Source organism: Anguilla rostrata, chromosome 2 (assembly GCF_018555375.3).
Source record: "Anguilla rostrata isolate EN2019 chromosome 2, ASM1855537v3, whole genome shotgun sequence".
NCBI classification, from domain to species: Eukaryota; Metazoa; Chordata; class Actinopteri; order Anguilliformes; family Anguillidae; genus Anguilla; species Anguilla rostrata.
Window position 1 is genome coordinate 52,137,621 of NC_057934.1, and position 13,160 is coordinate 52,150,780.

Below are 13,160 nucleotides of genomic sequence, written 5' to 3' on the forward strand. Positions count from 1 at the left end.
GTCTTGCTTTGAGCAGATTTCAGAAAATCAAATCAAATGTAAACTTTGCGACACTGAGCTAACATACTTCAGCAGCACTGGAACAATGCAAAATCATGTAAAGTAGAAACACTCAACAGGGACTGTGTTTGACGAGCCGTGGAGCAGCCACGCTATCAGCTCGAGCTCAACCGCATCTTATTCTCAGCAAACATCAAAGAGAGCTTTCACTGACTAGATGAAAACAGTAGGCAAGAAAACGTGACCAGCGGTGTTCCTGTTCTTAAGGAAAGCTTTCTTGACTTTTTTTTGTTGTTACTTACATATAACATATTCACCTGTTTTTCCATTTAATTTTTTTAAGATTCAGTCCTTGTAACACATTTTAATTTGTCTGCTCTGTACTACCCACGATATGACACTGTTCTATGATTTGTTCTCTTAAGGGCCACAGTATTTGATTTTTGAAGTCTGCACTGTGGCTTCTTTTGCAATTTATATATGCATTTGAAAGCACATCTTGGCTATAGTTTGAGTAGCGTTTCAGTTTAAATTTAAATGCAGCAAATTTAGAAACCCCCTCCAACCTTCAACAACAAACAAGTAAAGGCATTTTTTGTATTGTGTAACCGTTTATCGATTTTTCGAGTTTTGCCCATTCCTACAATATACGTGTATTTTATGTGCCCTGAGGACTTACACAAGGGGCCAATATTACTGTCTACATGTGCGGTTTAGTCAATGACTTCCAAGATTAAAAGGACCTTAATGTCCCCCTTTGTATGTGACATATTTACAGTGTAACTTTTAAACACTGCAGTGCACTGGATAAAGGGTGAACAAATGTCTGCTGTTTCTCCTTAGTTGATACAGAGCCTTAACAGCTGTCCCAAACCTACGAGTATCTTGGAAGAGTCCAAAATTAAGAATAAGATTGTTTCATGGTTAGAAGCTGCTCTCAGAATCACAAGTGCTTGAACAGTGATGTACATGGCATTGTTTGTATGGGGTGTCAGTTTGCACAGCCCTGATGGTAATGGTGATGCTGGTGTTTTATATTGTTTGTACTTTGCAAGGGACCTTGGGAACTCATTATTCTAATTTCAAGGGAATTTATTAACAAAACACCACAACAGCTGGTAATTAGGCCCACAGTATTGTAATTAAAGGAAGAGGCTCAGAAATCTAACTCAAGAGATGAATTCGCTTTTAACATCTTTCTGTTACAGTATATGTATTTGGGTTTACTTGGACCTTTATGCAAAAAGATGTTTGGTATGCGTTACAACCCTGAATGTGCTCCTATACCCTGTCTCAGTTGAGGGCATATATATGTATCTTTTGGGAACCTGTGGCATGGGTATTACTCAGCACTACAGGAGACTTTAAAGATGAACAAACTAAAGAAAGTCAGTACATAATCTTGCCATTTGTCTTTCCTCATGGGCCCTGCTAAGTTCCAAGTCATTTAGTAATCTAGAGAGGGAATCTGTCTTGACTATAAACAGTGGATTGATGTGAACATTGAAAATGTTGTGTTTTGATTTAAAGAAAGGAAGTGTGGTAGTGTGGTGAAACTCCCATAACAGTTCCCTGTAAAGGTCCCTTTGTTTTGTACACAGGATAAAGGCGCCTTGAAAAGCTTCCTGCGTGAGAATGACATCAAAGACCTGCCAGACTCTGAGGAGAAATGGGAGGTTCCAGAACCTTTGGAGATGAAGCCAGAACTGCCAGGTATGCCACTGCGACCCACAGAGGAAAGGGAAAAAGAAAACAGAAACACAAATAACACCATTCTTAGTTATTTTCTTTCTTATTTGAGCAGACACACACACTTTGCTTCTGCTCGTAGCCTTTCTGTCAGAAATCCAAAACAAATGTTTTGTGAAAATCAGCCTGTTTCATAGCACCCACACTCAGTTGTACTTGTTAAACACCCCCTCATTTCAGACCTCAGTTTGCAGTTTTTTTCCAGTTGTGTATTTTCATTCCTTTTAAATTTCTTAGTCATGCTCGCATGCTCATCCAAACTGTGAGCTCAAACTGTCTTCGGTGTCATTCTAGTGAGCCATGCTATTTGTTGACATTCCTGCTTCCTTTCCTATTTTCCCCACACACAGCACACACACATATCCGAGGGATTGTGTGTATGCTAATTTGGGCTTGTTAGCCATTCTGGTTTATGAAATGAAAGAGCAGCTGTTGCCGGGGCTCAAAGACCAGACCACAGAAAATCCCTTACTGCATAACAAAACAAGAACTACCACTCTCAGGAATGTGCATCCCCCTTCTGTTAAAGTACACTATGTACCACACTGTGTACTTGGGGCTACATTACATTATTTTAATGAAATGGAAGATTTCTCAATGCAAAATCAATCATATTGCATTCATTTTTTTCCAGACCAGTGAATTGTAAGCATGGTTTGACAACCTTAGTCTAACTGCAGTAGAAGTCAGAATGGCCTGAAAGTCTGAATAGAAAGCACATGTGTTTTTGTCATGTCAACCATTCACACAGATTATAAAGTTGTAATCCGCCTGTCATTAATTATCCCAAATCAGATCATTCGCAAATACATTTCTTGTTGGTGCATGCTTATAAAGAGATTATTTCCGTATTTATACTAAGGGTTATTTTATCTGTGTAGTGTCAAATATTTTCTGTAATATATTTTGTAAGGTCATGCCACCTTATTGCCACCTATGTTACCTATGTTAGACAATTATACCATAGAAACTATAAGGTTGTTCAGTGTGTCATTGTATCTGACTCTCTTTGGTTTCTCCAGTGTTTTCTGGATTCCAGTTCAGCCGCTCTACGAGTGTAGCAGGGGAGGAGCGCAGAGAAGAGCAGGGGGATGGAGAGAGGACTTTGGCATCGTGGCCCCCCAATTCTTCCTTCCACAAAACTCAAGGCGGCCACACAGGTAAACTCAGTACTGCTTAGACTTGCAAACTGCTTTCAGGTCAGGAAGTAGCTAACATTGATGGAGCTTCCCATGGTGGGGTGAGATTAATTGAGATTGACTGACTGATAAATTATAAACTCAATAATTACAGAATTAATTTATTTTGAAACAAGGGAACTTGAGCTAATTTATGCACATCAAAGTTTTCTTCTTTAGTTTTCGAAGTCATGTTATGTCTGCCACTCACCCTTATAAAAATTGAGAAATATTTTGAAATTATACGTAAATAAAATATTTTATGAGAATGTTGAAGCACAACACAATAAATCGGTTGGTGTTTCATAATCACACTCTGGTGGCTCAATGATTGGTTCTATGTGCATTCTAAGATGAAAGGTAATGTCACTTTCATCATTATTTGTAGGCACTGTGAGCATGCTCAGAGTCATTGTTATGCTGTTTTTACTCTCCTATCCCCCACCCAACATAATACGCACTTTATGTGCCTTGTTAGCCTTGTAAGCAAAAGCATCTTCCAAAGAAGTAAATACTAAATTGCGATCAGATGAGTATCACAACAACAAAACAATTTAAATCAGATTTTAAAACTCAAGTCAACAGATAAGGTATACATACACCTTCAGGAAAGGTTTTAGATTATTGCATTTGGATTTCTGTCTTAGTTATTTGAAGGGTCTGGAATGTGGCGATAACCATGTTTTTAAATGCTTAACAAATTATATTATCACCAGGTTTCTCCTTCCACATGCTGCAGCCGTTAATGTTGACTGAGTGCTGGATGTTGCCGTGAGCAACATCACCTCTGTTGCTCTCACTTTCTCTCTCACTGAGCGCTTCTCTCTTCACCACAAGCTCATCAAACCCTTAATTGTAAGAGCTGTTCTAAATGATCAAAAACATTTGGCATCAAAGGTAGATGCACTACAGTTTTCAGTGACAGAGCCTTTCACAGCAGGATGGTTGTAAGCGGATTATATTTAATTGCCACAAGACCAGACAGGAATTAACATTTGCCATTCCCAGCACTGTGGCAGGAAGAATTACAGCTGTTGGTTGTGTTTGCATAACAGCGATGTGGGCTGTTGGGTGGGCAGCAGTTATGATGGCGGCTCCTTTGACCTTGGCGGGCTATGTGTGGCTGTGTGTACACAGCGCAGGCAGTTGAAGCGGTGATGAAGATGTGGCCCCCTCCAGCCCCGCCAGCTCCTGCGGACAGAGAAACGACTCCGGGACTCGGCTGCGATGGTAGAGCTGAGGATTCACAGCGGAGAGAGCAAGGGCATGCATACCCACAGGGCAGCAAGCCAAGTGGCAACACCCCACCCTCAGCAGGTCTGTCTGGGCACCTTCACCTAATTTACCCCGGGCTTGCCTTGTTCAGTTGAAATACTCAAAACAAAGTTATTCAGATGAAATCTGGAAAATGTTAGGAGCTGTGTAGCTAAAAAGAAAAGCTAAAATGATAAATATCAAATTATCAGAAAAAAATATTAATGGCTTTCAGTTACCCATAAATATCCCCTGTAATTTATATTGCAAAAAAAGCAATTGTAAGTGTGAAATGCATGTAACCCTTGTGCCTGCTCTCTTTCACTTCCTCTTGCGTGAGTATAATTTGGCCTCAGCCATCTCCGTCTGAACTAACATCACTCCCCCTCTTGCATCTTTAGTACTCCTTGCTCAGTAGACAGTGACAGCAAGGTGCCAGTATGTGGGTGATACAAAAAAAGAGTAGCCTTTTTCATGTCAGGCTCACGTCAGCCTTTCTAGGAACTCTCACTAAAAGCATCTGCTTTCAGTGATGTACAAATCATAAAAAGAAATACTGTTCACAGCCACAACAGACTGGTTTGTTCTTTCAAGGATAGGCCCACTTTAGTGCTTTAGGCTCCTGTCTCTCTCCATAGGAACAAGTCTTATCCCCAGTAATTGTGTTGTCATTCTGCTGACTTGTGCAGGTTATGCTTGCACAAATGACAGTTGAAATAAACTACTGAAAATGATCTAAAAGGATTCCCCATTAGCTTAAGCTGCAGCTTAGTATAAGGGTTAAGGAACTGGTTTTAACTACGAGGCTGTGGGTTTGTACAAGGTGAGGCACTGCCCTCGAATGCCCTAAGTTGCACCAGTAAATGGCCAGCTTTCAAAAAATGTCAAACTCCTACTTCCAAGAATAAATTAAAAAAAGAAATTTTAAAGTTTCTCTGTGCAAAACTAAATTATTTAGAGCAGCAATTTAGCGTAGTGTTTAGGGAATTGGGGTGGGTACAGCTCTGAGTTGTATGTTCAATTCCCAGGTGAGGTACAGCCGGTGTAACCTGAAAAGCTTCAGTAAATATCCAGCTGTGTAAATTGATTTTATGTCAAAGAATGTAATGGATGTAATGTAAAATATAATGGCATTCATATTCAGCAGTGACAGGGATGCCACTTATACATTAGGGAAAGTCTGTTCTATTGTCAACCCCAGTATGTAAAGCTGTGCTCAGTTGTGAACACTGGCGACTATATTGAAATTAGAAGCATTGTGGTTATTTTTCAACGTGTTGCTCTTTGTCCTTAGACAAGAATCATGAGACAGGCACGCGAATGGCCCAATATTCCGACACCATGTCGTTGGAGGCAAATGAAAGCTGTGGTGCAGTAGCTAAGTCTGATGTTACAAAACCTGAAGAGAGAAAGTCTGAAGCAGGAAGGCCTGACACCAACAGCCACGATCAATACCAGCATGCCGAGAACACCGTAGCTCCGGAACACCAAACGCCTCGTTCCTCACATCCTCCGTAAGAACCTTCTGTTCTCATATAACTATCATAATGTTTTGTGATGTGGTACTAAAATGCTACTTTATTGTCCCAGTTTTAAACTGCCTCACTGAACAGTTCTGCATCTTGTTTTATATTGTTGCCAGTTTGCGTCTCGGCTTGCTGGCTGTACTTTAAATACTGCAATAGAAGCTCAGTCGTCTTAATCTTGTAATTTTCGTTCAGAAATCACAAGGAAGCCGCAGTACCAGATGTGGTGGTGTCCAACTCATTCCAGGGCAATGGGATTGTTCCGCGTCCACCCCTGGTACTGGATAACCCAGTGTGGGCAAAGCAGCTGCCCCCGCAGGCTGTTCTAGAAGACCTGGTTCTGGACTGCTGGAGGCCGAAGACCGTGGTGTTCGCAGAGGACAAGGAGGACACTGGGTCTATTGGGGAGTGGGGCGAGCAGCTGGTTAATGCCTTCTTCACACACTGGAAGGAGAGCGGGAGTCCTGATGGCCCCAGGGAGGTAACCTGGTACAACAGCAGTGGAGAAAGCGGGCAGCCGTGTGACTTCAAGATCGTCTTTGCTGCAGACGGGCAAGGGATAAACGGCTGTCACGAGGTCTTTGTGGAAGTGAAGTCCACAGTCAAGCCCGATAAGCACTTTATCCAACTCTCAGCCAATGAGCTAGACCTGGCCCTAAAGGAGAAGGAGAGGTACCACATCTATAGAGTATACAATGCTGGGGATTCGCAAAATGTCCGTCTTTGTCGCATCAAAAACGTGGCCCAGCATCTACATTCCAAGGAGTTGGAGCTGTTTTTATTTGTGTAACCATTGTTGACCTTGATATGTTTTTAATCAAATAATTATTTTATTTTATTTTTTTTTTAGTTTGCCAATGAATCATCTTTGATAAATTTACATACTAGCTATATTTTTAAGTAAGGGGTTTTAAATTGTTGGAAGAAATCTTTTTATTTCTGCTTTTATACTGTAAGGTAAATTAACGCACTAATCTTTCACTGTTGAATATCCATGTGACGTAATTAAAAGGTATTTTTACTCTCTACATCCATTAATGTTTCAGGTTATGTACCAGCACTGATTTTTGAAGTGACCTGCAATTTAAGCACATCCTGTGCATATTTTAGTGAAATTGTTTCAAATATTTTAATGTCAATTTGAAATTCCGACCAGTTGTACCTGCACTGAATGCTGTGAACATATTTTATGTTTACTCTTATATGTACTATTTACCCTTTGTCATTCTGTGGTTGTTAATTTTGTTGTGTCAAGTACTGGGGATATTTTCAAAAAATTAGTTGACATATTTCCTTTTTATTTTTAATTAAAGTGCAGTATACATACTCACTTTTCTGCCTCTCATTCTCTGCCTTTTATTGAATAATAATAATAATAATAATAATAATAATAATAATAATAATAATCCATCCATTATCGATACCTACTTATCCTGGGCAGGGTCACAGGGGGTGCTGGAATACACCCTGCCAATCTATCACAGGGTGCACACACCATTCATTCACACAATCACCAATCACTCACACACACATACCTATGGAAAAATTAGAGTCTCCAATAAGCCTACCTGCATGTCTTTGGACTGTGGTAGTAAACCGGAGTACCCGGAGGAAACCCACGCGGACACGGTGAGAACATGCAAACTCCACACAGAAACGCCCAGAAATAATAATAATAATAATAATAATAAATAACCATTTATAACCTAGAGTGCCAAAATAACCTCATTGTAAGATGCATTTATGTTTGATGCTTCATACATGTTTAGGGCACAGATACAACTAGATTTCCATTGTCTTCATGTTTTCACGCGGTTTTATCTTTTCTTGCTCTATTCAGCTTTGGAAAGTAATCTCTAGACCTAATTTGTTTTGAAACAAGTCCGGTTGCCACCAGAATACTAAACCAGTGTGATGACGCAGTTTCTGCGTCTGAAAGCAGAATGGAAGGTTAAAAAGGAATTCGTTTGGGGGGGGGCGCGGCAGTCTCTCTTTCAGGCTCTCTGGCGGGATCATAACATTGAAGCTTCGGAAGAAATATGCGTAGCTTGTCATTATTAGAACGATGTTTTAAAATTGTTTTCTTTACATGGCGATTGGGTGGATATTCTAAAGTTGGGCTAAGAGCAGTTTCTCACGGCCACAACTGCTGAGACCACGATGCAGCACAGTAAAGTAAAAACGTGCTTGTATGCACGCCTGGAACGAGGTATATCGTGAGGCAGCCGAACTGGTTATTGTTAAATTCTCAGTTTTCGTTCGAAAATAAGGTAGACTCGTTCTCCGTGCGTATTCATAATTAGTCACTGTAATAATCTATTGCTTACAAAACAATTTAGATCAACCTTTCAAAGTATTATGCAGCTGTCACCCCACATGCAGTTGGTACGGTTTGTCTATACAGCACGCCTGATGCGGTCATTTGAAGGAGTCTGTCCACGCAGGCACAAGCAGAGACTGAGTCATAAGGTTTTTTTTGTTTTTGTTTTTTTTTTTTGCCTAGGCCATCGCCACAGTATAACTTCGGCGCGTTATTAAATCAAATGGTACTTAAGGAACGACATGTCTAAAAATATTTATTCCGTTAGCCTTACTAGTGTCGGGGAAGCTAATCAACACAACCCCCAGCAGCCTGCTTACAATATGGAATATGTAATATGGGAGAGTTGCTATAAATTTAACAGTTTTTTTTTGGTCACCTAGCATCCAATTCCAGCTAAAATTCACTCAGAAAACCATACTAACTTTCAAGGACATATGACTGCTAAAAAATATTTCTGATTTGATTTATTGAACATAAAAATAATTCCTTGTTATCCAAAATTTACTTCTGCAACAGGTTTTTACTGACCTCGCTCAAAAACAGATATCTTTTACTAATAATTTCCAACAGAGGTTGTTTAATTTCTCTGTTCTTTTCACTCATGGTGGAGAACTGAATTGCGTGTGTACAAACCTGAAATAGCCACCGTAGCAGCTGTGTACAGAAAGTTATTGACCAAGTTACATTTATCAAGCGTTACATTTATAGCTATTTTATATACCCGGATCTCCAATTGAAATTATGGCTGTCAAAGGGAAAACATATATTTTGCATCACTCGTTCATATAGGCTAATGATATAATTGTAAATTAAAAATGCATAATCTCCACCCATTCTACGTGAATAACGAAATGGGAGTAACCATATCCCAATCCTGGGCGATAAAGGGTAACCCTAACTAGCTTTTTCAGTGATCTGGCTATCTCCTGCTGAAGTTCCCTGTTGCCGTTCATCTAATAGCGCTTGTGTTTAGAGTGAACTTACAAAGTTGTGTTTTACAGAACTAGTGTACTAAAGTGCACTAATACATCAATATTTTCTATGACTAATTCAGTAGCCTTTTAAACAAAGACTGTAATGCTGAAAGCCGCAGCCATTTTTATTGGTTTTCAATTCACCACTTCAGTTTGAAAAATAATTTTGCCTTTTGCTGTAGATCGCCTGAAATAATTTTGTATCCCAGGAAAGCTCAAATGTCTGCAGCCTTCCAGGCCTGAGTGGATCTTGTGTAGGCCTAATAATATTGAGAAATGTTGAGAATGTGAGCTAAATGTCTGTTATATTGCAGTCCTCCTGATATACATAACAATGTATTATACGTATGAGACCTGGAAAATTGAATGAAGAGTCATTTTCAGGCTGAGATGGTGAATAGTGATTTTTTTTTTTTTGGACTGAATCACCTTGATAGGTGTACCAAGTGTTGTACTGTATCACCATTGAGTGATATATCTCAATGTGTTCTACTGAAGTCTGCAACCTGAAAACATTTTGAAGGTTAACATTAATCTTTAGCCATAAGGCATTTTAGGCTATTTTAAAAAAAAACTCTGACCTGCGTATGCCTGTGCAAAGACAACAGTATTTCTGTTTCCTCAAATCAATGGCTCCAATTAGAATAATTTACAAAGCAATAAGATAAATGTGAGGCCTGTCGATCTCCAGTAGACATGAACACTGTAGATAGATTCTGTCCTGACCACTAACAGTTTGTGAATGGACAAACTACAGTTACTTCCATTATAAATAACAATGTGTACAGTAACAAGCTCGCTAATTTTCTATACAAATTGGACGGTAAAAGTCTTACATCACTGGCAATACTGTTCCACCGGTGTTAATACTAGGCTCAGGGTGAGGCACCAATTATGCCTCACTAAATACCAAGCGCAGTTACCACCTCTTCCCGCTCCTTTGACAGATCAGATTTGTGTTGTGTATCGGTTGTATAACTCTCATGCAGTCAGATTTATTATGCCTGCTGGGGTTTGACTGCACTCATTCAGCCCTCTGTCACCTGTCTTGCTGGGCTTGCAGTACAGTAAACTTGCATCTGCAGTTTTTCATGTTTGCTTAATTTTTAAATTTCAGTATGACAATCCAGTACAGGACAAGTACCGTTCTAGTGAACAACACTGTAACATGGACTCCCAAATATCACCTACCTTTCAGCCCTTCAAGAGAGATGACTCTGCAGACAAAGTGCTGGTTGCTTTCTCTTGACTTGTTTCAAACAGTAAATTTCAATTTCAGTGAGAACCGAGGCACCCACTCTGCAAACTGAGGCACTAACTTTGATAACGTTGTTAGTGTTAATCAGTTTAACCATCAGGGTCCAAGTTGAACTATGCGGTTGTTCCCTGCACTTGGACCGGTACTTCTCTCTAGGGGTTTCGTCATACTTGTTTCCTGGTTATGGTTATACACTTTGTTGTACGTCGCTCTGGATAAGAGCGTCTGCCAAATGCCTGTAATGTAATGTAATGTAATAATGTAAAAATTAATCCTAGAATCAGCATTGGTCAGCTCCTTCATGAAGCTCAGATCTGGGCCAAATTCTGCATTTGCTTCTGATGCTCAGGTCTTTGTTTCTTCAACTACAAGAAAAGAATTGACTCTAAAGCATAAGCACAGAAATTCTGATCTGACAGCTGCTTTGGGGTACACATCCTCCCAAGTGCAGCCTTCTCCTATATGCTAATACCCTTCTTCCAACCCCCAGATACATCTCAAATCTGTGAACAAGTGCACTACTCCCACTGGAAGTAGCCCAAATGTCAGTAAGAACCCTCAAAACTGCATTTGGGCTTAATCTGCATATTTCAGCACTCAAAAGGATGGCAGCAGCCTTCCTGAACTTAAAGTACTCTAAGACTTCCATGCTTTGATCATTAGGCATTTTTCAAGCAATCAACCCAATGCCAGCTGTTGACCATTTTGGACATGCTTTTCACATTTTGGGGAACACAGAGCCATCTGTAGGTTCAAATGATTTTCCTTCATGGGTCAAGCCTTTGATTTCACATTGCTCCAATTTGGGCTATTGCCCTTGTGATGAATCTTGCATTATGAGAGACTTCATCCAGTAGGTTTGGATGCCTTTGATACAAAGTTAGCTTCTCCACTCCATTACTTGTGGTGGAAAATTACAAGTATGCCTAAGGCCAAGACACTATTTCCAGTGAGAAATATACACCAGTAGGCTTTTGCTGGGAAGGGTTGCCTCAGCATCATTGCACAACCATTGGACATGGCCTGGCCATGTGACCAGTCATTCCACACAGGACAGAGGACATTGCTCCAGCCATTTGTCAGCTGGAACCTCAACCCAGGCTTCAGCCCTGTACATCCTACTCTGGCATCTGGAATGCCCCCTTACTAAGGGCCACTGACCCTGGAATGTTTTTTCCTGGCACAATCTTTCTATATCAGACAATGACAATAATGATCAGTTTGATCAATAATCAATGTAACCTGTGGCTAACATCACTTGTCACCTCTTCATGTGATGACAAGTGATGTTCTGATGTGCACTTTAACCTACATGGCATTAATTAAATTGACTGTTGAATGGAACTGCATAAAACCTACCAAAAACCACTGGTAGTGACTTTTTTGAATTAGCAGAGTAACTACACTGGATGCTGTGGTCTTCAGTGAATCCTGCAGTCATCTTAGTTTTGATGCCTTTACAACCATTTATTAGATGCCCTTTTGATCACATTTCCCTCATTTCCTTGATTTCACTTTTACTGGCCTACCCTGGATAATTGTGATAGCTCAGAATGGCTCATAGGGCCATGCTTCTTCATCCTGCTGCTGCTACTGTCAAACCGGCCATAGGAATTTCCAGTCTACTAGGTCCTGCTCACTCAGGCCTTGGACAGGCCTACTGTGGCAAGTGAAGCTTAGACTCGTGAAGCTGTGGAATTGGCCATTGAATAGCACAAATTTGGTAGGAGTTAGCTGGTATAAACATGATAAAATGCCCTTCAATCTTTCAATGATTATGAATGGTGTGCTTTCTGCTTTGCTACTTAGACTGATATAATTCAAATGCAAATATAATTACTGTTACACATATATCCAGTTCAGTTACAAATATGTAACTGAAAACATAACAGTCAATAGTTGGCACTTCTGTGTCATCTAGATAGTTAATTGCCATTTTGGATAAATACAGATGAAGCTTTTTGAAAATTTTCTGGTATGAGTAGCCAGTTTTGCCATTTTCATGACAACCTAATGAAAAAGGCCAGTGGACAAACATATATTCAAATATTTATTTACTTTATTATTGTGGTGTGGATATATACATACATATGTGCATCACTGCCAATGTCATTTTATCATTCATATATAGTAAGAACAAGCAAGAGCACATAGATGAACTATTTGTTTCTTATTGCAGGTGAAGACAAGATGCTGAAGCAAAACTAGGAACTCTTGGCTAGTAAACCAATGCTTCAGGTGATAATAATCCACATCCCAAATCACTAATGACAGCTGCCTGGATTCAAATAGGTAACTTTTATTTTAACTGCTGTAAAAGGTGTATGCCTTCAAAATAATTCCCTTTGGCTGTGAGGACCCAAGTTAAGGTCTGCCCTCTCAAAAGCCTCTGCAGCTCCACTGTAGATGGAGTTGAACAAGACATGTTCTTCTTTTACAGAAATAAACTTGATGGCTAAAATATTCATTTTTATTTATATTTATATTTATATTCAGTTGAGATAGTTTGTGCGAGAAATAGTTACTGTGTGTCGTGAACTGTATTATTGCAATCATATGCCACAGTTTAATTAGTGTATTTCATTCAGTGATTAATTTAAAAGAATAATCACTACAGTTGTTAATATGATATTATACTATTTTAGCAAATGGATTTACAGTTTGTGTGTGTATGTGTGTGTGTGGGGACTGAAATAAAACTGGTGGCGATTCTTACACTAGATGTAATGCAGTTTATTTCTGATAATCAGTGTTGAGGATAATATTCTGAAAGCTTAGTTGTACAAACTTCCAGTTACTTCACTCTGAACATCGCTGAAATACAGCAAAGCTATTCTAAAGAGAAATGCAGCTTGCAAAACAACAGTTACTCAACAACGTAGTTCAAACTACTTTGTA

The 13,160-nt window shown here is 39.6% G+C and overlaps 1 protein-coding gene across 8 annotated transcripts in view; it reads left to right on the plus strand.

Annotated features, from left to right (window-relative positions):
* Nucleotides 1–7,033, plus strand: part of wu:fj29h11 (uncharacterized) — a 44,136-nt gene extending 37,103 nt beyond the window's left edge. For all 8 annotated transcript variants that reach the window (XM_064323007.1, XM_064323010.1, XM_064323003.1 and 5 more), the window contains 5 exons: nucleotides 1,602–1,713; nucleotides 2,772–2,909; nucleotides 4,065–4,244; nucleotides 5,476–5,695; nucleotides 5,903–7,033. In XM_064323007.1, the coding sequence (XP_064179077.1) occupies nucleotides 1,602–1,713; nucleotides 2,772–2,909; nucleotides 4,065–4,244; nucleotides 5,476–5,695; nucleotides 5,903–6,497 (1,245 nt within the window). In that variant the 3' untranslated portion in view covers nucleotides 6,498–7,033. The remainder of the gene's footprint in view (nucleotides 1–1,601; nucleotides 1,714–2,771; nucleotides 2,910–4,064; nucleotides 4,245–5,475; nucleotides 5,696–5,902) is intronic.
* Nucleotides 7,034–13,160: the final 6,127 nt, after the last annotated feature.